The sequence below is a fragment of the Vicugna pacos genome, chromosome 22, assembly GCF_048564905.1.
Source record: "Vicugna pacos chromosome 22, VicPac4, whole genome shotgun sequence".
Lineage (NCBI taxonomy): Eukaryota > Metazoa > Chordata > Mammalia > Artiodactyla > Camelidae > Vicugna > Vicugna pacos.
Window position 1 is genome coordinate 8,116,960 of NC_133008.1, and position 21,658 is coordinate 8,138,617.

Here is a 21,658-nt window from a genome sequence, read left to right on the forward strand (position 1 = left end):
CACATGTCGCACCGAGACTCGGCACCCAGGGCGCCGGGATCATCCTGCACAGGGAATGCCCACTCTACACCGCCCAGCTCCTGGCAACAGGCTGTCCCGAGCACACAGGATGCTGAGCCAAGCAGCTGAGATCGAGAACCCTGAGAGAGACACACACACACACACACACACACCCCACACACACCCCACACACACACCACACACACACACACACACACACCCTCAACTGGGAGAGCGCACTCAAGTCCGGTCCCCGGCCATCTCCTAACAAGCACCGCACACACGAGGTGGGGGGATTGTGGAGCAGGCGGGCACCCCAGTGTGACTCAATCCGCAAATCCAGGGCCCCCTCCCAACGCACGGCCCTTCCTACTGTCTCCAGCAAGCACACACCACCGCATGGTTAGTAAGTAGCACAGGGAGGAGAACCTAGTGCTGGATCCATAGTCCTGGCCTCCATGGACCCTGCTCATCTCCAGGGAAGACTGGTGAGCCCTAGTGAGGGTCCCATTGTTCAGGCTGAGTCTGAAACTGGTTGTCCAAAACCTCTTAATTGGTTCTCTGTTTCCAGTCCAAATTCTCCACTATACTTAGGGTGATCTTCCCAAAACACCCTCCGCCACCACATAGGCTGGGACTTTTTGAGTTGCAAGTTGCAGAACCCCAAAACAAATAGGTTTGAGCCCAAAGGCATTTGGCTCATATAACTGGGAAGTCCACGGGTAGATTTTTAGCTATGGACGTGCTCCTTTAGCCCTGCCTCAGACTAGCCTTTGGAGCACGTTGGGGAGATCTTGGAGCCTCCTTGATATCACCCATGTTAGTCTGTCCACCAGCCACTCTACATTTTCCTCTACAATCCGTTCCAGGTGTCCCAGCTATGACATCAGGCACGTATCTGTTCTCTCCACTCAGCTTTCTTCCCTGTTTGCATCATTTTCAGGCAAATATCCCCGAGTGGTGGTGAGGATGACCCCATAGCTCCATGCTTGTATCCTGCCACCGATCCCCAGAGGAACTGAGAACCCTAGTTCTTCCCTAATAGTTCTAGCAACCCACGTGGGCTTTTTGGATTCATTTCGGTTGAGTGATGCAGGTATAGGGGAGGGGATATGTGTTCAGCCACCCATATCCATTCCTTTTTCTTTGGGTATGAGCACCCTGCTTTCACTAGGGAAACTCAATGCACCTTGTGGGTGCCATGAGTGGGCCTGTGAACCCAAGTGCCCTGCTCTTCCAATGCACACTGAGCAGGTTCCCAGCCTGGTTTGGGTTCAGAGCTAGGCTCAATGATGCAGACATAAACATAGCTGTAGCATCTTGCTCCAGGGGGTTGTGCCCTGGTAAGAATGGGGTCTGCAACTGTGACCCCAAAGCTGTCCCAGTTCTGATTTGTCCTGTCTGTTGGCTCCTCCATATCCTGTTAACACTTTCTAAGGTAGCTATAGGACAGCTGTGTCACTTGCAACCAAAGATCCCTAACAGTGCCATCTGGGTCATGCTCTAGTGTATGTATATGCAGGGGGTGCTAGTCCAGCCCCATTTAAACCACAAGGACTGACAGAGGAGTTTACCCAAAGGAAACATGGGGTCCTTTTGTACATGCTTGGTAGACATCCTGACACAGCCACCTAAAATCCTTTGGAAAGTCACCTTCCACATGAGTCCCCACATCTGAACACAGCTTTCAAAGCCTGGTGTGGCTGAGTCTCACTGACTTTGGCTCCAGCCACTCCTTTCTTCCACCTCTACCCGACGTACAGCCATCCCAAACCCCTAGAGGCCCAGGACCATCCATCTGGCTCCTCACTCCTCTACCTGGGAGCATCTGGTTCTGTGTTTTGAAGGGTACCAGCTCTTGACAACTTTGTGGCAATGGGCGTCCCCTGCTTGGTATTGGCCCCAGCCCCAGTCCTGTCGCAGTCCCAGCCCCACCAGCTCTAGAATCGTCACTACCATGGTGCTGATCACATTGGGTCCTACTGTTCCCATGTCTGTTTGCCTACCGGACTCAGCTCCAAGCTGGCAGGGGCCTCATCTCCACCTGGGTTCCCAGCTCCCACCAGAGAGCTGGTTGGGGAGGAGGTGAGCTTGGCTTTTTGGGAAGTGAATTCTGGAAGTTTCTGCTGTCAAGGACCCACTGTGGTAAGAACTTTAAGGTAGGTCTGAACCCTAGCCACGAAGTTCCCTGGGTGTCTCTTTAGCCCAAGGGGAATCTGGACCCACCTATCTGGCTGGCACTCATCCTCACATGCCTGCCCTGCACTGGGCTGTGGTCTCTGCATGCGAAGACCTACCTACCTTCCCCGGCCCCTGCAACAGAGCCTGGAGCAACTCAGGCTCCAAGCTTCATCTTCAACTGGCTTCCTCTCCACCCTGCAATGGCCAATCACCAGCTGGAAGACCTCAGGCAAGGCCCTCTCCCTACCCTTCTTGCCTCAAGTTAATAGAAACAGCAGCGCATGCTCCCCAGACCATCACGAGCTGGGCTGCCATCACAGGCCCCTTCTGTTAAGTTGCTGCTTGGAACCTTCCTGCTGCCCCTGAGATAGCCATCAGCCTGGGACCCAGCACCCACTCTCCCAGCAGGCAAGAGTCCTGACAGTGACCCAGGGGCTCAAGGGGGTGACTGGCTGCTTAAGTGGATTCTCGTAGTCACCCTGTGAAACAATGGGTAACACACCCATTTTTCCAGAGAGGAAGGGCCTATGCAAAGCCAGCTTGACAAGTGGCCAGGTTGGGACTTGAAACCCAAAACTGCCCAACTACAAAGCTCATGTGGCCTCTGTGGTATGGGGTGCCCCACCCAGAGGCAAGGAACAAACCTTTATGGTGGCTACAGGGCATCACTGGGGGACTAGAGCCATTGGGAGGCTATGGACCAGGGACAGGTTCGTGAAGTCTGGGACAGAATTGTGGTCAACAGGTTGTCACCCCCAAGTCTTTGCACAGGTGGAATGCTCCCCAATTCCTTTGTCCCCTGGGTGACTGTCTCCTTCAAGGCCTGGCTCAACTGCTACCCTCAGAGAATCCTCCCTGATGCTCACATGGCTGGTCTCCACCCACCTCTGCCACAGCCTGACTCCCAGCATCACCACTGTCGGTCCAGCCACATTTCCTGCTTCAAAGGCAGAGCAGATGAATGGTTCTAACACATGTGCACTGGCCCTGGGCAAATCACACAGCAGGTGTCCAGGTAAGACAAACTGGGTGGGTGTTTCTAACAGCAGCTCCCACCTCACACCTCAGGCTGCTCTAAACCCACAACTAGTGGCCAGGCCACCTTGGCTTTGGAGGAAACACTGCCAGCTGAGCCTGCCTCTCCAGCACAGGCAGAGCCAGACCCACACCCTAGTGGAGACCCAAGACTTCTTCCCTCAGGTCTCATCCCCCCTGAGGAAGCTGGAGGGCCCAAAGGCCACCAAAGCCTGGCTGCCTGGCGAGGCTACCACAAGACTACCCACAGCGGTCTTGGAGGGACAGGGAAGGGCCTTGCTGGAAGGGCAGCCCTCACCACCCCCACTTCCAGCCCCTCCCCACTTTCAGCAGGGCCAGGGGAGCAGGAAGACCCCTGGACCACCAGGGGCAAGAAAGAGGCAGGCAGGGGCAGCTGGCCAGGTTTGTGCTCAGACTGTATTCACATAGAGACACGTGGCAGCTTACATTGGACAAAATGAGTAATAAAAATTGGCTTTAAATATGGAAAAACTGGGGCCCTGTATTCCCGAGCTACCCTAACACTGGGACCAGGATGGCCATCACAGTCTGGGAAGGGCCAGGGCTGGGGCCTCGGGTACAGGCACACAGCCTCAGCCTACCCCCTTCACACACACACACACACTCACACACACACACACACACACACACACCACAGGCACACACAGGGAGGGGCGGATTATTGCTGGGCACATGTGTCTGTTGTTATGAGGGGAGTCTGGAATGTTTGAGGGTTGACCAGGGACACCCCTGCCCCCACCCTTCCTATGGCCTGGGCTGGGGTGTTTCTGCAAGAGGTGTCTTCAGGAACGGGGCCCAGCATGAGGGACAAGGTGCCCTGGAAGCTGGAAGGCAGAGGCAGACCCCTCTGGGACAGCCTGGGCAGTGGACTGAGGGGTCCCAGGGTCAGCCCAATCTCTGGTCACACTTTGGCACAGGCCTAGGGGACACTGAGGCCCCAGATCCAGCTCTGACCAGTGCTGAGAAGGGACAGCACTGGGCCCCAGACGTGGCGGCCCGAGCCCAGGGCGGCAGGGGCAGGCATGAGTCTTACTCAGAGGTCGGCGGTGGCAAGCACAGTGCTCGGGGCTCAGGACCCTGGCCCGGCCCAGCCTCACCCATCCGGGCCGGGCCTTAGGAGCCTGGAGTTTGGCAGCAGCCCCTCTGCCGGCTCCAGGGTAGGTCTTAAGAACGCTCTGGTTGCTATATACATTCGTACAAAGACATAAATACAGAAAGCCCCGAGCTCCACAGACAAGAGCTGAAGGGACGCACCTTTGTCCCAGGGACAGCCCAGGCCTTGCCAAACTCAGCCAGACTAGGGGCTGAAGGGCAGAGGGCACCAGGGACAGCTCCGGCTGTGTTCCCCAGACCACGACTCGAGTGGACAAGGGGGAAGACCACTGTGCAAAACTGTAAACAGCGCTCGGAGTAGCTGCTACCGCCAGCTGCCCGGGGGTGCCTCGGGCTGGGGGCTAGAGGCGGGTGGGGAGCTCGAGGCGGGCGGGAAGCTCTTCGTCACTGTCGCTGCAGTTCCCACAGCAGTCCTGGAGGGCAGGGAAGACACGGAGGGAGAGAGGCAGAGCGGGCGCCGTTAGCCACCACGGCCGTCACTGGGGAGACCAGGAGCCGCCCGGGGCCATGCTCTGAGGAGGGGGCTCCCCACGAGGGGCCTGGAGCAACAGCTCAGGCCAGACATGTGTGGACATCGGTGCAGAGGCTGCTGGCAACAGGCTGAAGTAAGGGGGACAAGGTGGATCCCAGGCTCTGCCAAGGCCTTCTCCCTGGGGCTGGTGGAGGCAGAGCATGGGGAGACAGACGGCTAAGCAAGGCTAGCAGCTTGCAGGTGCCAGAGTGCAGGGAATGGAAGCGGTGGGGAGGGGGAAATGGGGAGCGGGCACCAGACTTCTTTCGCCCACATCTTGCCTCTGCCATGGAAGGGCTGCCTGTGGCTCCCCGAGGCCGGGCAGCAAGGCCAACCCACGGGGAGCCCACACTGCTCACCTCTGGAAAGAGAAAAGAGGCTGTGAGCCCAGCCATGGGTGGGGGACAGGCGGGAATGAGGCCAGAGACCCTGGGCACCGCTGACACGGCTGGAGGATGCCCACTCCCCGCGCATGCGGGCACCGGCTCTGCCTCCCACCCACCGTCCCCTGGAGCCAGGCTGGGGGCCCAGGGAGGACACTGCTGGGGCTTACCTGGCGACTGAAGAGCCTCTGCAGCAATCCCTTCTTGGGGGGCGCAGGCGGCTGGCCCTTCCAGTCCAGGTCTGGGGTAACCGAACCATCTAGCGCAAAGACATTCAGCTCCTGGAAGCACTCGGTCTCTACCATCTGCCACAGAACAGCGGCTGTGAGCACTGCCCCAGTGCCGTCCCTCTGGAGCCCACCCCACCAGCTGGGCAGGGCCCCACCTCATTCTGCCAGGGGATGGGCACGCTGCCCGTGGCAAATTTCTGGTAGAAGTCCTGGTCAGTGGCCTCCAGCTCTACACCCTTAACTGTGGAGAACTGTTCGATGTCCAGAACATCCTTGCAGTAAATGGCCTGGGGCTGGGGGGGACAGAGACAGCGGTCAGACAGGAACGCCATACACACCCCCCCCACAGAGGGGCAGCTCAGCCCTGAGCTGCGGCTGGTTGTGCCCTGACTCTTGCACCTCTCTGGTCTGGAGTAAAAAACCAGGTGCCCCACGTACTTCTTGAACATGGTGGTCCCTTCTCCCTGAGGCCCAAGCTGTGCTTCTGTAAACCAGGGACCATCATCCCTCACTGCTCACTGACTGCAGAGCTGACCCACTGCAGTGAACCAGCCCCCACTTCGCCTCGTGGAATCAGTAACAGGCACCCCCTCCGGCTGCACACAGCTGTCTGCGTGCAACTGGTGAGGGGAGCACAGCTGAATCTCAGCTAGCTCCTTCAGCTGGGCACCCCATGCAGGGTCCAGAGCTGATGGGTCCTCTGTCCATCCCCTCAAGCTTCACAGCCAACCAGTGGATTAAAACAGCCCTCCCACCTCCCGCACCCCCCAGCCCCCTGCAGGGAGCCTACCTCCCCCTCAGAAGGCCACTTCTTTTTCATCTTTACCTTGTTTTCTAAATCCTACTGTTAAGCATGTCAATTAAAACATCATTGTGTAAAATGGTACAGCTGCTTTTTGGAAAACAATCTGGCAGTTCTCCCAAAAGGTTAAACACGGTATCACCATATGAGCCAGCATTCTACATCCCAGAGGAGTGAAAACACATGTCTCCACAAGAACTTGTATGTGCATGCTCAAAACAGCATCGTCGCCAAAAAGTGGAAACCACCCTAACGTCCATCAATTGATGAATAAACAAAATATGGCATATTCATACAATGGAATATTATTCAGTCATAAAAATGGAACGCATACCAATAAATGCTACGACACTCGTGAACCTTGAAAACATTATGCAAAGTGCAAGAAGCCAGTCACAAAGAACCCCATATTGTATAATTCCATTAATATGAAATGTCCCAAATAGGCTAATAGACATAAAAGTATATTTGTGCCTGCCAGGGACCAGGGGAGATGAGAATGGGGAGCGACTGCTAATGGGTATGGTGGGCATGGGGATTTGGGGGGGGAGGGGTAATAAAAATGTTCTAAAATTGATTGTGGTGGTGGTTGCACAACTCTGAATATGCCAAGAACCATTTAATTATATGCTTTAAAGGAGTGAGTTGCATGGTATGTAAATGAAATCTCAATAAAGCTGTTAAAAACTGTTATCATCAAGCATGCTTTTCGTCTGCTGCTTCTAAAAGTTAAAACTCCAGGCCACTGATTTTCTAACTTTGAACGAAAGACAGAGGGGCACTGGGAAGATTTCAAGGTCAAATGAGATGAGGTGCACAGGGAGCAGGAGTCAACTTGAGTGGCAGCGCCAGCCCCAAGGCAGGCTGCCCGGAAGTCAGGCTCTCAGTTCAACTGCCCACAGCAAGGCCAAAACCTCGGGGTGCTGGTGGGGCCCAGCTACATGACACAATCCTTCAGAGGAAGCAGCCCCCAGATGTCCTCCCATTCCTCTGCTCTACTGTCCACCCCCCACATCTCGCATGCCCACTCCACATTCCCCAAAGACCCCCGACACACTTAGCATAAGACCGCGAGCCTCTTTCCCTGCACATGCTCACTCCGACCACACTGGCCTCCTCACTGCTGTTCCATCTCTCAAGGCTGGTCCCTGCACCATGACCTCAATGCCTGGCTGTTCCTTCTCCCCAGAATGCTCACACCCTAAATCTTGGCACGGCTCTCTCCTTCACATACTTTAGGCTTCTGCTTAACCATCAGCTCCTCAGAAACTATCCTGTCTAAAAATAATCCCATGCCCCACCATTCCTTTTTCACTTTCTGGTTTATTTTGCTATGTCTTCCCACTAGAACATGAAGGCAGGACTGGGTCCTGTTGACCCTATTCATTCTGAGGTCTGGCGCATATGGGTATTCAGGTATTTGTTGAATGAATAAAGAACCACATGTGCGGTTGACAGCCACCAACCTGTTTTATCCATCACATTCCTGCCTCCCCAGTGCTTTGGGTGAACTGTCAATCACAGGACTCAGTTCCCTTACACATGAAGGCGGGCCAAGCACATGACCTAATCTTGGCCAGTCAGAACCCTCCCTATGACTTTATACAGAGAAGCCTGAATTCAGTGGGAGAAGAGTCAACAAGCTGAAGCAAGAGCCAAGAGACGGAGTCCTGGCAACACAGTGTGACATCCTGACACTGGCCCTACTCTGGAATTTTCTGGCCAAATGAACCAATAAGCTCCATTTTGGGCCTAAGTTTGAGTTGGGTTTCTGCCACTTGGAGTCAGATGACTCAAGGACGTTTCTGCCAGTAGGTTGCCTGACCCACTGAGATGCTCAGTAAATGAGTGAGACTCTGCAGCAGGGAACATCCTACCCACAGATGGGAGGTCAGCATTGCCAGGAGCGGTGGGCAGCAGATATTCTGCCAGACCAATAGCCCTTCTCCCTGCTGGCAAGGCATCTTGGTTTCCCTTTGGGGAACTGATCGCCCTCATTGGCTGTGGCTCAGGTGGGCATATGATCCAGGTGTGGCTGCTGAGGGGCCTCTGAACAATCAGAGGCAATGAGCATCAGCCTTAGGCCTTTTTTTTCCCCTTTAGGACTTCTTTTGAAATTACTGGGCAAGGGGCAATATTGGGGTGGCTGAGCTGTTAGGGTGTAGGCATGCCACACTGAGGGGACAGCTGCCTGAGACAATTGCACATTGACCAGTAGTAGGGAGGGAGAGGAAGACAGAATTCCTATAACATTGTTGGAGCCCCGGATCCAGTATGCCAAAAGCTAGACCTATCCTGGGGCTTTTCATTCCCCTGCCCCCTCTTATTTTTAATGGAGGAACTGGGGATTGAACCTGGACCTCATGCATGCTAAGCATTCGCTCTACCACTGAGCTATATCCAACCCCAGAGCTTTTCATTCTTATGAGTCCAGTGAATCCTGTTTTGTTGGCTAAACCACTTGAGTTTTCTGAAACTTGCACCGAGGATGTCCTGACCAATTCTCCAGGAGCTCCCAGGCCTCCCCGCCCCACCCTCCCGGGCTTGCCCCGCCCTCCGCCGGAGTAGGCGGAGCTCCCAAGCCTCTCCCGCCCCACCCTCCTGGGCGTGGCCCCGCCCCCCGCAGGAGTAGGCTGCACTCACATCAGGCTTGAAGGGTGGTTCCAGCATGCCGGCTCCCAGGCGCTTGAAGTTCAGCTTCTTGAAGAGAGCGTGCTCCTTCACCTCGCGGGCGCCGCCCCCACCACACCCGAGGCGCTCGGCAGGGTCCTTGCAGAGGAGCTGCGGCAGGGCAGGGGCGGTCAAGGTAGCCCTGGGAGAGGCGCTCCCGGCCCCGGCCCCGGCCCCAGCCCCAGCCCCAGCCGGTGGGGGTTCCCGCTGGCTACCGTACCTGAGAGCAGAGCGTACCTGGGAGCATAGCGAGCGGGCCTGCGGGGAAAAGTGCTCGGAGTACTCCTCGGGCACCTCCTTCACCAGCCGCTCCACCTCCTCTCGCTTGATTTTCTTTTTCCTCTGCTGGAAGGGCGACTGGCCCGCGATCATCTCGTACAGGAGACAGCCTAGCGCCCACCAGTCTGGGCTGAACGTGTACCGTTCGTTCTTCACCACTTCTGGGGCTGGGCGGGAAGGCACAGGAGTAAAGACCACGCATAAGGAGGAACCGAGCCCTGGGGCCCCGGGAATGCCCAGCTCGCAGGTCAAAGCTGGGGACCAGCTCAAACACCCACCGGCTCCAGCCGGGCAGGCACCGTCGGTGGCCTGGTGGGGACTGAGGTGAGTAGAAGACACACCCCATCAAAAGGAGCTAATGCGGCCCAGCAAGGACCTAGGGCTAATGATTTTTCAAGAGAAGTCAGAAATCCGTATTTTTTTTAATTTGTTTTTTTTTTTGTTTTGGTGGGGGGAGGTATTTAGGTTTATTCATTGATTTTATTCTTAGAGGAGGTACTGGGGATTGAACCCCAGGATCCCATGCATGCTAAGCATGCGCTCTACCACTTGAGCTATACCCTCCCCCCCAGAAATCCGTATTTTTAATGTGAAGCTGTCTGGGTTATTAAATGTCGGTGACCAACTGAAATTGTTTTTAAAACAATTTGATTTCTAGCATGTGAAGTTACTGAGCCCATAAAAATGAACAACCCCCTCAACTCATGGCTTCTGAGTGAGACAGCCATACTCTGTGACTTTTTATTTTATTTTTTTGGTATTTTTTTCTTATTGGCTACTTTTACTTTAAACTAAGCACCTAATCCCCACACCTCGTGGCTTTTTTTTTGCCTTTTTTTTCCAGTTTTTTTTTTAATTTTTGATTTTTTAAATTGAAGTATCATCAGTTACAATGTGTCAATTTCTTGTATACTGCACAATGTCCCAGTCATGGATTTACGTACATATATTTGTTTTCATATTTTCCTCTTGCCTTCTGAAACAGCCTGCACTCCTGTCTATGGAGTATGTATTTCTCTGAATAAATCTACCTTTACTCAAAAACAATTTTTTTTTTAAATTTCAACAAAAATTTACGAAATTAGGCCCTTGTGGCTACCAGTCTGTAACCTCTGGACTTACTAGTCTAATATTAAATATTATTAAATAATATTCTAATATTCCCTCTCTAGAGAGGAAAGAAGACAACTCCTTTGCTGGATACCCCTGCCTGACAGGGCAAGCATGTGGGGGGTTTTGTCTCTACTGCCTCTTTTCATCTTTAAAGATGAAAGTGCCTTAGGGCAACCCAGGGAGCAGGTATGATCATTGCTTTACAAGGCTGGGAGAAACAGAATGTCTGGCCCAAGGACACAAAACAAGGAAGAAGTGGAACCCATAGCCGGAGCTCTGTCCACTGTGTCATGTAGTCCCAAGGGGCAGGTGGGGCACATCTCGGCCCCTACTACAGATGGGCACTCCCATTCGGCATGTGGGCAGGTCCGGGGAGCCAAGGGCTAGGGCCGTGGAAACAGGTGTGAGTCCCTTGTCCTTCACGGATAGCCACCTGCAGGCCTGACCAGCAGGAGGAGCTCAATGCACACGTAGTGAGTGAATGCTGTGGCTTCGCAGTGTGTCGGGCCCTGGTAAAATCTTGGTCTCCTCATCTATGAAAAAGCATCGGCTCTCTCTATTCCCTGAGGTGCAGGAGACAGCCCAACAGAAGTGGCGGGACTGGGCCCAGGACAGCAAGAGGACCCAGGAGGCTGGTGGGCCAGGGAGGAGGGGGACTCACCCATGTAGCCCACGGTGCCCACACGGCCTTTGATTGTCTGGCCCTCAGGTACGTGCACAGCCAGCCCCAGGTCAGAGATGCGGATGTGACCTGAATGTGGGTAGAGAAGCAGGGAGTCCTGTTAGGCAGGTAGACCAGACTCCCCCACCCCTGCCACCCCTGCCACCCCTGCCCTGGGGCCCCCTCACTCACCGTGGTCATCCAGTAGGATGTTCTCTGGCTTCAGGTCCCTGTGGGGAGAGAAGGGCAGGGTCAGATGCTGCTGAGTTTGCCAGGCAGCTGGACAGGGCCACCCCCTCCTAACTTGCTCGCCTCCTGGGATGGGATGTGCAGCTAGGTGCAGGAGCCTTTTGCTGCCAGACAGACAGACCTGCCCTCCTCCCTTCCTATCCTGACGCAGCAGCCCTAACTCAAGGGAGCAGATAAAGGATCCATTCAGCCAGGACTCACTAGCCAAGTGGAAGGCAGCTCCCACCTGGGGTAGGGGGTGGGACTTCCTGGACAAAACCAGCAGCCTTGCTCACCACCAGTGTCAAGGGGCTTCTGTCCTCCCTCCATTTTGGTGGCTGACTATTTTTTTTATTTGTCAAATGTGGCTACTCAGAAAGGGGTTGACAATGCCGAGATTCACACATGAGACAACCAGACCCTAGAGCCTGCGTTCTGAGCCTCTCAAGTCTGCTTGGCTTGGGTGAATGTGGAGCCCTAAGCCAGAACCCAGCAAGACTTGTGCCAGTGGTGATAGCCCCAGCACACCAACATCCCTTTGCAGCCTCCACCCATGCCCAGCTGCGGCTCCTGGCAGGGCAGGCCATGCTGCTGCACCTGTACACGATGCGTTCCCGGTGTAGGTCCTCCAAGCCACAGCAGATCTCTGCTGCGTAGAAGACAGCCCGCGCCTCGGGGAAGCCGGCCTGGCCCATGTGGTAAATGTGGAACTTGAGGTCACCTCCATTCATCAGTGTCAGCACCAGGCACAGCGCGTCCTTGGTCTCATAGGCATAGGCCAAGCTCACCTGCGGCCAAGGGGACCCAAGCCCTCAAGCAGGGGCCATGGGCCACCTGGTGGTGGGGCTGGCACCAGCCACCCAAATAACCCTCAGTGCCACTCCCTGGGGCCCAGCCTGCTCCCCAGGCCAGGTGTCAACACCTCAAACCCACCCAGGCATCTGTGAGGGTAAGAGAGCCAGCCAAGCCTAGAGGGGGCAGTGCCTGGAGGGGGCAGTGCCTGGAAGGGGCGGTGCCTGGGGGGGCATGCCCGGGGGGCGGGTCAGGTAGGGAAGAGATCTTACTCCAGTGAGTGGGGAGGGCAGCATGTGGCCAAGGGGAAGGAGGGGGATCTCCTGTCTGTACTTACTACAAACCTACTGTTCACTTTCTCCAGGATCTGCTTCTCATTGAGTGCCATGGCCTCCCCTTTCCGCTTCTTGATCCGCTTCTTCTCCAGCTTCTTGCAGGCGTACATCTTGCCGGTTGCCCGCACCTGGCAGGCACATACCTGTGGCCAGGGTAGATAAGGTAAATGGGGACCAGCTGTGCCCTTCCTGGGGGTACAGAGACTCAGAGGGGGAAGGGGCTGGTCAGGGCCCACCCTACCCCACCTCTGCACTCTGCTGGGCTCTGGCCTGGCCACTCACCTCCCCAAAGCCGCCTTTGCCCAGGACTCGGTACTGCCTGAAGGTGTTTTTGGTCACTGGCTGCCTGCGGGCAAGGGGTTGGGGAACAGACGCTAGCCGAGCAGGGGCCTGATGCCCGTGAGAACTCCAGCACCCTGGCCCAATCTGGCCCACCTCAGCCCAGCCTTCAAGGAGCTCACCTTTCCAGCCACTTCCACTGCAGGAAACGGTTGAAGTAGATGCTGTCGAGGTAGTCGGCAAAGGGGGCCACACTCAGGTACTCATGGGTCAGCCTATTGAGAATGCCCAGCCCACTGGTCAGGCCGACACCCCAGGTTCTCAGCTTTATGGGCCAGGCCCCCCGTTATGTGTATGCTCAGCCTGAAAGGCAGCATCCTTGGCCAGCCCTCCTGCTAACCCAGCTACGTGGGAGACATGCATCCCATACTGAAGCTGAGGATGCTACAGAGAGGGGAGGCAACCTGGCCAAAGTCACACAGCAGGGGCAAGGCCAAGGTGAGAGGCTTAGCTCCCTCACCAACTGCTGTTCTGCTCACAGCCTTCTGGGTCCACAGAAGTCCCCTCCTCAGAACACAACTCTCAGCCTGTGGGCAGGGAGAGGCTTACCGGGTGAGCTCCTGGAAGAGGTCTTTGCAGGGCCCCTGCTCCAGCCGCTGGGCACAATTAGTTACCAGTTGCCGGGGGACTTCAGGGATGAGGTCGGGACCCTGGGGACAGGCCGCAGACAGCTCAGTACAGGAGGCTCCCTTGGCCAGCTGTCCACTCCCAGAGCAGAGATGGCAGAGCTCTCGGACCTGTGCTAGCGGGTGGCTGCAGGCTGGTGGTGCACCAGCCTGCCCAGCTGCTGAACTTGGTCTCTGCAGCTCCCCTTGAAGCAGGGTGAAGAAGAGCTGCTGGCAGGCTGCCCCACCCAGAGCCCCAGCCCACCCTCCTGGGCTCCGTGCCCACAGTGCTGCCTGGTGAGCCTGGAGCAGCTCCAGGGCACTCTCTGCCCAGGCTGTGGTCATTCCACTCCCCGTCACTGAGCTCTACCCACTGCTGTCATCCCTCCATCAGTGCTCACTCACCGTGTGGCTCAGAAAATTCTGCATTAGCCGCCGCCCACATGCCTTCCGTTTCTCATCGGGGGTCACTTCATACTCAGCCTGTAGGGTAGGAGGCAGAGAAGCTCGGGGTTTGGGTGAAGCAACAGGTATGGGGAGCTGGGGCACGTGTGGCCCGGGACCTCTGTGCACCCTTGATGTTGGGCTGGGCTGCACTCACCACCCCATCCAGAAAGGCAATGCAGCGGGTCAGCTCAGGCCTCGTGGCGCAGAACTCCCGAAACAGCAGGCGCCCGATTGGCTGCCGCTCGCACAGGCTGTGGTAGTCACGCTCTGAGGGCAAAGATGGGAGCTGCTGGGTTCCCAGACCTGGAGCCTGCCAGCCAGCAGGGCACTCCTGTCTGCACTGCCAGGCCCTGGGCCCCACCAACAGCTTCCAGCCCTGCAGTACGGTAGCCACTATGTCCTTTAGAACCCTCACCACAGCGCTGAGGTGGCACTATTGTTATTGCCATCACAACTTGGGACTCCAGGGCTCAGAGAGGCTAAGCGATTAGCCTAAGGTCACACAGCCAGAAGCATGGCTCCAGAGCCAGGGTCCTCACTTCCGGCCGCTGACTCCTGCTTCACATCACTTGCATATGTCACAGTGCTGGGGTTGGGTGCGGTCTGTGAGGTTCTGGCCAGGCCTGGGCCCACACCTGCTGCTTGCCTGGCGAAAGTGTGGGAGGAAGCTGTGGCTTCCGGTGAGCTCAAGGCTAGGCCTCCTTCTCGGCAGTGGGAGCAGCCATGGCATACTCCTGGCCCACGTGCGGGCTGTCAGAGGGGGCCTGGGCCCTCAGGTCGAGGCTTGGCTGGACACCTCCGGGGCTGGGTTGGGGTGAGCACAGGCCTGGGGCTCCCAGTGCAGTCAATCAGCCGGCTGACTCCAGCCCCCACCACGCCCTCTGTCCCGCAAGCCCTGCTCACCCAGGGCCTGGCCCTCCCTTCCACTGCTTCCGTCACACGTCACACCGCCCCATATCTGACCCCATGCTACTCCCCACGCCTACTCCAACAGCCCCTTGCTGTCCTGTGAGCTCTCTGCCCTCCACCCACCCCAAGCCCAGGAACTGAAACCAGTTGGGTGGTGCAGCTTCAATCTTTCTGCTCCCCGAAACCCCCAACGCTGCCCCTCCACCAGGAGGCCGGGTCTCAGGGGAGGCTCCCCTGGCCTCAGCACGCCTTGTCTCTACCCAGGCCTCACCGAGGCTGAGCCGCAGCTCTTCACACTGGCTGATGTGGGGGAACTGCAGCATCTGCCGCCATTTTTTGCTTTTGCCTTTGCGATTCCCGCCACCACCTGTGGGAGTAAACAAGCGCTAGGTCTCGAGTCCCGCCCCCGCCATGCCTCCCCTCCACCCTCAGGTGGTTCGGAGGCCTTCAGGGCCCAGCCTGCTCTAGGAGGCACCTCGGGCCTTCCTTCCAAATGCTCCAGCATGCCCTCACTGGCTTCCAGAACACACATGGTCCCCTGGGCGCCCCTGCTGCAGGAGGGTAGTTTGCAGGTAGCTTCGACCAGCCTCAGCTGCTTCCTACCAGGCAGGAGTTTCCCAGGTGAGGAAAGTAGAGAAGGATACGACAGTGGTGGGAACTGTGTAAGTCAAGGCCCAGAAGTGGGAGACATTCCAGGACACAGGGGACGTGCCTGAGCGATGCTAGAGGCAGAAGGCAGCCTGGGTCACCAGGGAGGCTCCAGGCCCCTATTCCGGGACCTGCATCAGAGCTATCAGAGACTCAAACAAAGTGGGTGCAGGAGGGGTGGCCCTCAGGATCCCTACCCCTGCATTCCTGGTCTTGATAGCTGACCCCTCATCTGTAGCCGCTGAGACCAGGATAGCAGCTCAAAGGCCTACAGAGCCAGACAGGTACGGCAAGCGTGGGTCTGATGGGAGACAACAGGGAGTGGTAGGGAGTGTGGTGAACGGGACCCGGTGCCCCCTGCAACAAGGGCAGCTGCAGCACAACTGTAGCTGATTGCCTGATTGATACGAGGCAGGATGGCTGGCTCAGTGGGGCCAGCTCTTCTGACTTTTCAAAATCAGCTGAGAATCTGGACTGTTACATGAAATATTGGTTTCTAAAATTTTAAAAAACCATTCAGCCAAATAAATCAAATATGACAAAGGGCTAGCCAGATGTGGCCCTTGGGCCATGAGGTTGAAAATGGTGGAAGGGACCTGAGTCTTGGAATCACACAGATCTCGGTTTGAATCTCCACTTTACACTTTAGGCCCATCACTTGCCCTCTAGAGACCTCCACTTCTCCGTCTGTACCTCGGGTCCAAAGCCACCTCTGGAAGTATTGTGAGGGTGACTGGGAGAGTCTGGGTCCAGCACCGGGTAGAGCTGTGACAAGAGGTGGGTCCCTTGCCTGGCCTCAGTTTCCCGCCTGGTTTACCCAGCCTTGTTTCCATGGGGCCTGGCTGAAGGCAGGTGGTGCAGGAGGAGGAGCCGCCTTCTAGGGAGGGTGCAAGGCCGGGTCCTTCGATGGGCTCCCTGACCTCGGTGGCCTGGAGAAGGAAGTGCTGCAGGGTACCCGTTGGGAAACCCTCTAGCAGCCCTCCTGCAGCCCGCACCCAGCATACCCTACAGTCATTGCTCCACTGTGAGTGAGCAACAGACCCCCGCCCCCCACCCACGGCAAGGCCTCCCTAGAAGGGGAACTCCTCCCCCACCCCCGCAGGTCCCTCACCCCACCCTCCATCCGCCTGCTACCCCCACCAGTTACTTCCTCCTCTCCCTCCTCCCAGCCACATCAAGGCAGCAGCGAAGAGTCACATGCAAATATCCTGTCCTGGAACTGCCACCAGAGTCAGTGGGGCTCCTCCCCACCCTAGCTTGGTCCCCTCCCTGTGCCTCTGGGGGTCTGGGAAAGGAAGGAAGGACTAACTGAGGGTTCATTCCTCCAGGGCTGCCCCACTTCATCCTCACAGCAACTCTGCCAGACCTGACCCAAGTGTATGAGAAAACTGAGGTCCCGAAATGAGGGATCAATTTGTCCAAGATCACAAAGCCTGGGAGGTCCCAGAGGCAGGATTCGAACCCAGCTTCCTGGGACCACACGCAAGCTCCTTTTCCACCGAAAACATGCAGGGCATCTGCCAGGTGTCAATCAAATACATACAATCCCAAACACTCAGGGCATCAGAGCACTTGGGAAGGTGGCAAGGGCCCAGGCTCAAACAGAGTTTCCGGCGTAATCAGTCTATGGACCAGGATTCAGGACCCATGACCATCGGGATTTCCATTAGTTTTTATGTCCCATCCCCAACCATTCCACAAAAAGAGTTACTGAAGTTCAGAGAGAAAAGACTTGGCTAGAGCCACGCAGGTGGGAGAGGCAGAGCCAGGTGGGAGTAAGGATTCTCCATTGAAGGCATGGGTCCCCATCTCGCCATAACCCTCTATGCCTCATCCACAGACTGAGGAAGCCTGTCGGAAGGTGCCCACATTCTCTAGCCAGGCAAGTCAGTGCTCTCAGCAGGCCCTGAGGACTGGCTACAGCCCTAGGGAGGGAGGCCTGGCCAGGCTTTCGCCACCCCTCCTCCCTGGCTGGCTGAATGACGAGGCAGAACAGAATCGGCAGATGCCCCCATAGGCTGGGAGGAAGGCCGAGCACCAGGACTGGATAAGAGACAAGAGATAAGGAAGGCTCTGGGCACTAAGGACCCAGACTGCCATGTCCACTTCCAGGCAGCATGGGCATGTTTCCTGGGGTCAGCATGCACTGGGCAGGCAGGGGCACCAGATGCTGTGTCAGCTGGGGGTTTCTCTGGGCTTCCTACAGATTGGATTGGGGGAATCCTGTGTCCCAGGCCTGGTCAGCCAGTCTCACTGTGTGATCTGGGGACTAGTCCCTGATCCGTGCCCAGTTTCCCACTTGTAAAATGGGGCAGAAAGATGAAGCAGATGGCTTTTTCGGCCTGGAAGCTCAGCAAAGTGTAGAAAAACTGTCCTGACCTCCCTGCCCTAGAGATCCAAAAAATGTCTTCTTCTCTGCTGGTCCCTAGCACCCTGAACAGGACAGGGCACAGAGTAGGTGTTTGGTGATTATATTACTGAGGTGGACAATGGCAGATGAGGAGCAGACTGACCACAAGGCAGAAGGACCAGGTTTGGTCCTTCTGTGTCCCCAGGACCCTCAGAGCAGTTACTGATACCGTCTGAGAAGCTGACTGACACTAGGCTCACCAGACTGGCTCCCTCTGTCAGGCTTGTACTTAACAGTCCCACCAGCCCGGCATGCTCTCTTCCTTCAAAGCTCACCTTCCAATTATTTCTGTGCCCCTCTAGTTGTGGGCTTCCTGAGGGCAAAAATCGTGACCCATTCACCTCTGTCCCCAGTGTCCTAAGGCACTGAGCAGGTGACAGTCATGCTGGTAGCATTTGTGACCAACAGTTTCTCCACGTCAGGTGGGCTGTACTGCCGCAGAGCCCCGGTTAATTCATTCCCCAAACCTTTCACCCTGCACCAACTGTGTGCCGGTCCAGGCTGCGCGCCTGAATTGGGGCCCAGGGCACGTGGGGTAGGCTACCCCTTCCTGGGGCATCTTCTTACCTCTCACCTGGGCGAGGCCTCTGAGAGGCTCTCCCAGGGCTGAGGTCCCACCCTTCCCTCCTCCTTTCTCTCTTCTTCCCTCACTCCCTCACCCCAACCTCCCTGGCGCCCGCCGCGAGGGCGGCGGCTTGACCCCCGCCCCTTCCTGGGCTCCTGCTCCCGGGGGGCAGGTGCAAAGGAGGAGGACCACAGGCCGGAAGGGCTCGTGTCTGCGCGAGGTGCGGGGCGCCGGGCGAGCTGCCCTAGGGGATCCAGTGGCTGGGGCTCCCCGCGGAGCTCGGAGGCCGCGCGCCCGCGTTCTCCGCACCCGACCGCCTCACCTTCCCGGGCCTTGAGTAGCACCGTGTTCGCTACGATGTTCTCGAGCTCCATGGGATGCGGCGCCGCCGGGCCCGCCGGGCCGCGCCGCCGGCCGGGATCGCGCGAGGGAGCCGGGGCCGGATGGCAATCGGCGCGGCTCGGCTCGGCTCGGCTGGCAGTGACCGCGCCGCGGCCTCCCGGGCCTCCCCGGCCTCCGCCGCCCGCCGCGCACTCTCCGCCCCCTCCCGGGGGCCACCCGGGCACCGGCCCGCCCCGCCCCGGCCCGCCCTCTGTTTACTTTACTCGGCCAATAATCGGGCGGGTACTCCCCGCGCCGTCTTTCCATTAGACAGTCTCTTCATTACCCCCCGCCCCTAGAGCCAGGGATTCGTTCAAAGAAATAGAGGGCGGGACTTAATACGTCACCTCTTCCTGGTTGGTCTGCGGTGAGGTTCGGCCCTTACGTTCGAATTTCTGGGCCTTCGTAGGATACAGAACTGCCAATTAGGGCCGAGCCCTCTGCGGGGACAACGGAGGTGGGTCCTCTGGGTCACGCCTCAGAAGCCTGGTATTTTATTGGATGAAGAAGCGTCAGTCATTCTCAGCAGTGCACTCTTATTGGGTCACTAGATGTGGGTGTGGCCCGGGTCCCTTTGGCTCGCCTCCGCTTTTCCAGGGTTTGTAGGGAATGCCTTTGGTGTCTTGGGACTCTTGCTGGCCAGCCTCTTGCAGGTTCAGGCCATGTGTCTGACCGTATTCCTCTCGGTCGGCCCATCCTGGAGGGCGTACATCGGAAGTGGGGCGAAGCCCACAGCAGGCTGCTGCCTCTGGCCGGGCCGCTTCGGGCCCCCCCGCCCCACCCCGCCCCACCTCACCCCGCCCCAACAGCCGGATGTTGTTATTTCTTTCCACCCACACAGCCTCGCCCGCCCTCGGCCTCGGCTGCCTTATTAGGCAGCGCTACCATCCCAAGACGGAGGGATGAGCTCACACCCATTATACAGGTGGGGAGGTGAGGTCCGGTTGCTGGCTCCAAGCCGAAGACCAGGGAGAAAACAAGGCTGAAGTTTTACAGCTAATCAACACTTTTTAGCTCAACATCCTACTCCCTCCACCCTCGCTTCACACACCAGGAAACAGAGACTTGCCCAAACTTGCGAGTAAGGCAGAGCCAGATTCAACTAGGCTTCTCTGCTCCCTACCAATCCATTCATCCAAAGGTACAGAGCACGCATTCTGTGCCGAACACCAGGTGCTGGAGAATACAATGGTGCCAGCAAATTAGCCTATCTCTCTGCCTACCTGCTAGAAAGGGGATTAAGGTGATAATCCTATAAATAAATAAGTGGGATAGTCTGAGAGAGAGTAGTAAGTGCTATTAAGACTTAGGGCAAAATATTGAGGGGAAATTTGAGCGGATTCAACCACACAAAGATCTGGGGGAACAGAGTTCCAAGCAGAGACAACAGCAAGTGCAAAGTTCTGAGCCTAGAGTAAGTTTAGTACGTTCAAGGAACAGGAAGAAGGCCTGTGTAGCTTCAGGGCCCAATGGTCTGAGATGAGATAAAGAAGCAAGGATTCGAGGTTGATCCTGGAAGGCTTTGTAAACCATGGCGAGGAGTTAGTTTGTTTCTCTTAGATGAAATATGGAGCTTTTGAAAGGATGGTTTATACTTGAAAAGATCACTCCGGCTAGTGGGCTTTTAGGGGGCCAAGAGCTAGCAGTTGGGAGGCTACAGAATTCAAGGAGAGAGGATAGGGGCTTGGATCAAGAAGATGGCAGCGGAGATGGAGAAAAATGCATGAATCAAGGATACTTTGGAGAATAAAAATAAGTACCTTGAAAGAGGAAAACCTGGTGGCCAGTAGGACAAAGGGCAGTTACCTCACCCAGTGAAGGCTGTTGTGTCCAAGCGAGACCTGAGAGTTAAGTGAGAATGTGTAGGTTTCAAAGGTAACTGTAGTGCAGAGGGAAAGAGCATCTAGATAGAGGGCCAGAGCATGTTCAAAATTTTGTAGAGGAAGGTGGTAAGGACTTCATGCACTTGGTGCCTGAGGGCAGAGCACTGAACTAGGGTTTCAGGTACACATTGTGGTGGGCATGGGGAGCAAGAAGTAAAGCCCAAGACTTGGAGGGGCCTGGATCAGGGAGGTCCTTGGAAGCTAGGCAAGGAGTCTGGATTTCATTGGAGCGTAGTGGGGAGCTGTCCAGGGTGTGTTAAGCCAGAGAGTAGTGTGATCAGATTTGCTTACTCTGAGCCACACTGTGAAGGTGTGCTATGGGCAGGGGTGAAGGGTCAGGGGAGAGGGACTTTGGCTGACTTGTAAAGATCTATTGTTTTGGTGCCCAGCCTCTGAACCCTCCCCTTTGGGAGGAAACCTATAAAATGCAGAGGCAGACCCTGCTTTCCACTAGGGAAATCAGAGGAAGCAGAATTTCCTCTCTAAGGTCCTTGGTAGCTGGAGCACGTTTCCAATGCTTGCAAGCAGGTCTTTGAAATCCAAAGCAAGCGATTAACATAAGACATCAGGGGGACCATTTAGGACCCATAAAGGTGGCAATGGAAGAAGAGGGGGAGGTGGGCAAACCAGGCCCTTCCTTGGGTAGGAGGCTTCAGCAAGTACGCAAGAGCAGTTCCTTGTCAGCCTAAGTTACCCAGAGTTAGCTTCATTGTTTGCAGTCAAGTGTCCTGAGTCAGACAGATGGAAGGTCCTTTTAAAAGGAACCATTACAGAGAAGAATGATGCCGTGTGCTGGGGCAGTGACCAGGGGGTGCAGGCAAGTAGCCAAGTTGAGAGCTATCACCGAGCTGGGATGAATAAGAATTGATGATTGCTATGGGGGGAGGAGGGGAAGGAATCACACTCAAGTCTTGGGTTCTGACTCTTCAACCTATTTTCTACCTATGGCCAAAATGGTCCCTTTTATTTTATTTTAAAGGCAGTGGGATTATTTTTTTATTTTTTAACACTTTTTATTATATTTTTTAATGTTTTTTAAATTATTTATTTATTTATTTAGGGTTAATTAGATTTATTTATTTATTTAATGGAGGTACTGGGGATTGGGCCCAGGACC

The 21,658-nt window shown here is 56.1% G+C and overlaps 1 protein-coding gene across 5 annotated transcripts; it reads right to left on the bottom strand.

The window, feature by feature from the left end:
* Positions 1-3,615: 3,615 nt before the first annotated feature.
* Positions 3,616-19,090, bottom strand: GRK6 (G protein-coupled receptor kinase 6). 5 transcript variants are annotated; one of them, XM_072947162.1, is made up of 17 exons: positions 18,600-18,838; positions 15,500-15,603; positions 14,926-15,021; positions 13,900-14,012; positions 13,704-13,781; positions 13,243-13,343; positions 12,816-12,908; positions 12,637-12,700; positions 12,357-12,497; positions 11,825-12,015; positions 11,192-11,229; positions 11,000-11,089; positions 9,184-9,392; positions 8,920-9,057; positions 5,630-5,767; positions 5,415-5,549; positions 3,616-4,765 (listed from the first exon to the last, which is right to left on the bottom strand). In XM_072947162.1, the coding sequence occupies exons 3-17, from the start codon at positions 14,975-14,977 to the stop codon at positions 4,655-4,657; spliced, it is 1,692 nt and encodes a 563-aa protein (XP_072803263.1). In that variant the 5' UTR covers positions 14,978-15,021; positions 15,500-15,603; positions 18,600-18,838; the 3' UTR covers positions 3,616-4,654. The 5 variants fall into 5 exon arrangements, with proteins under 5 accessions (XP_072803263.1, XP_072803264.1, XP_031545188.1 ...); XM_072947163.1 differs by lacking the exons at positions 15,500-15,603; positions 18,600-18,838 and adding an exon at positions 19,006-19,090; XM_031689328.2 differs by lacking the exon at positions 15,500-15,603 and having other exon boundaries at positions 3,616-4,763; positions 18,600-18,837.
* Between the last annotated feature and the right edge of the window lie 2,568 nt (positions 19,091-21,658).

What these genes read in the sequence shown, in the direction of transcription:
- GRK6 (XM_031689328.2), bottom strand. Translation starts at nt 18,651, where the DNA reads ATGGAGCTCGAGAACATCGTAGCGAACACGGTGCTACTCAAGGCCCGG. An exon ending in AGAGCTGCGGCTCAGCCTCG is followed by an intron (nt 14,013 to 14,925) that starts GTGAGGCCTGGG and finishes CTTTGCCCTCAG; the next exon opens with AGCGTGACTACCACAGCCTG. An exon ending in GGGCACCGTGGGCTACATGG is followed by an intron (nt 9,393 to 10,999) that starts GTGAGTCCCCCT and finishes CTTCCCGCCCAG; the next exon opens with CCCCAGAAGTGGTGAAGAAC.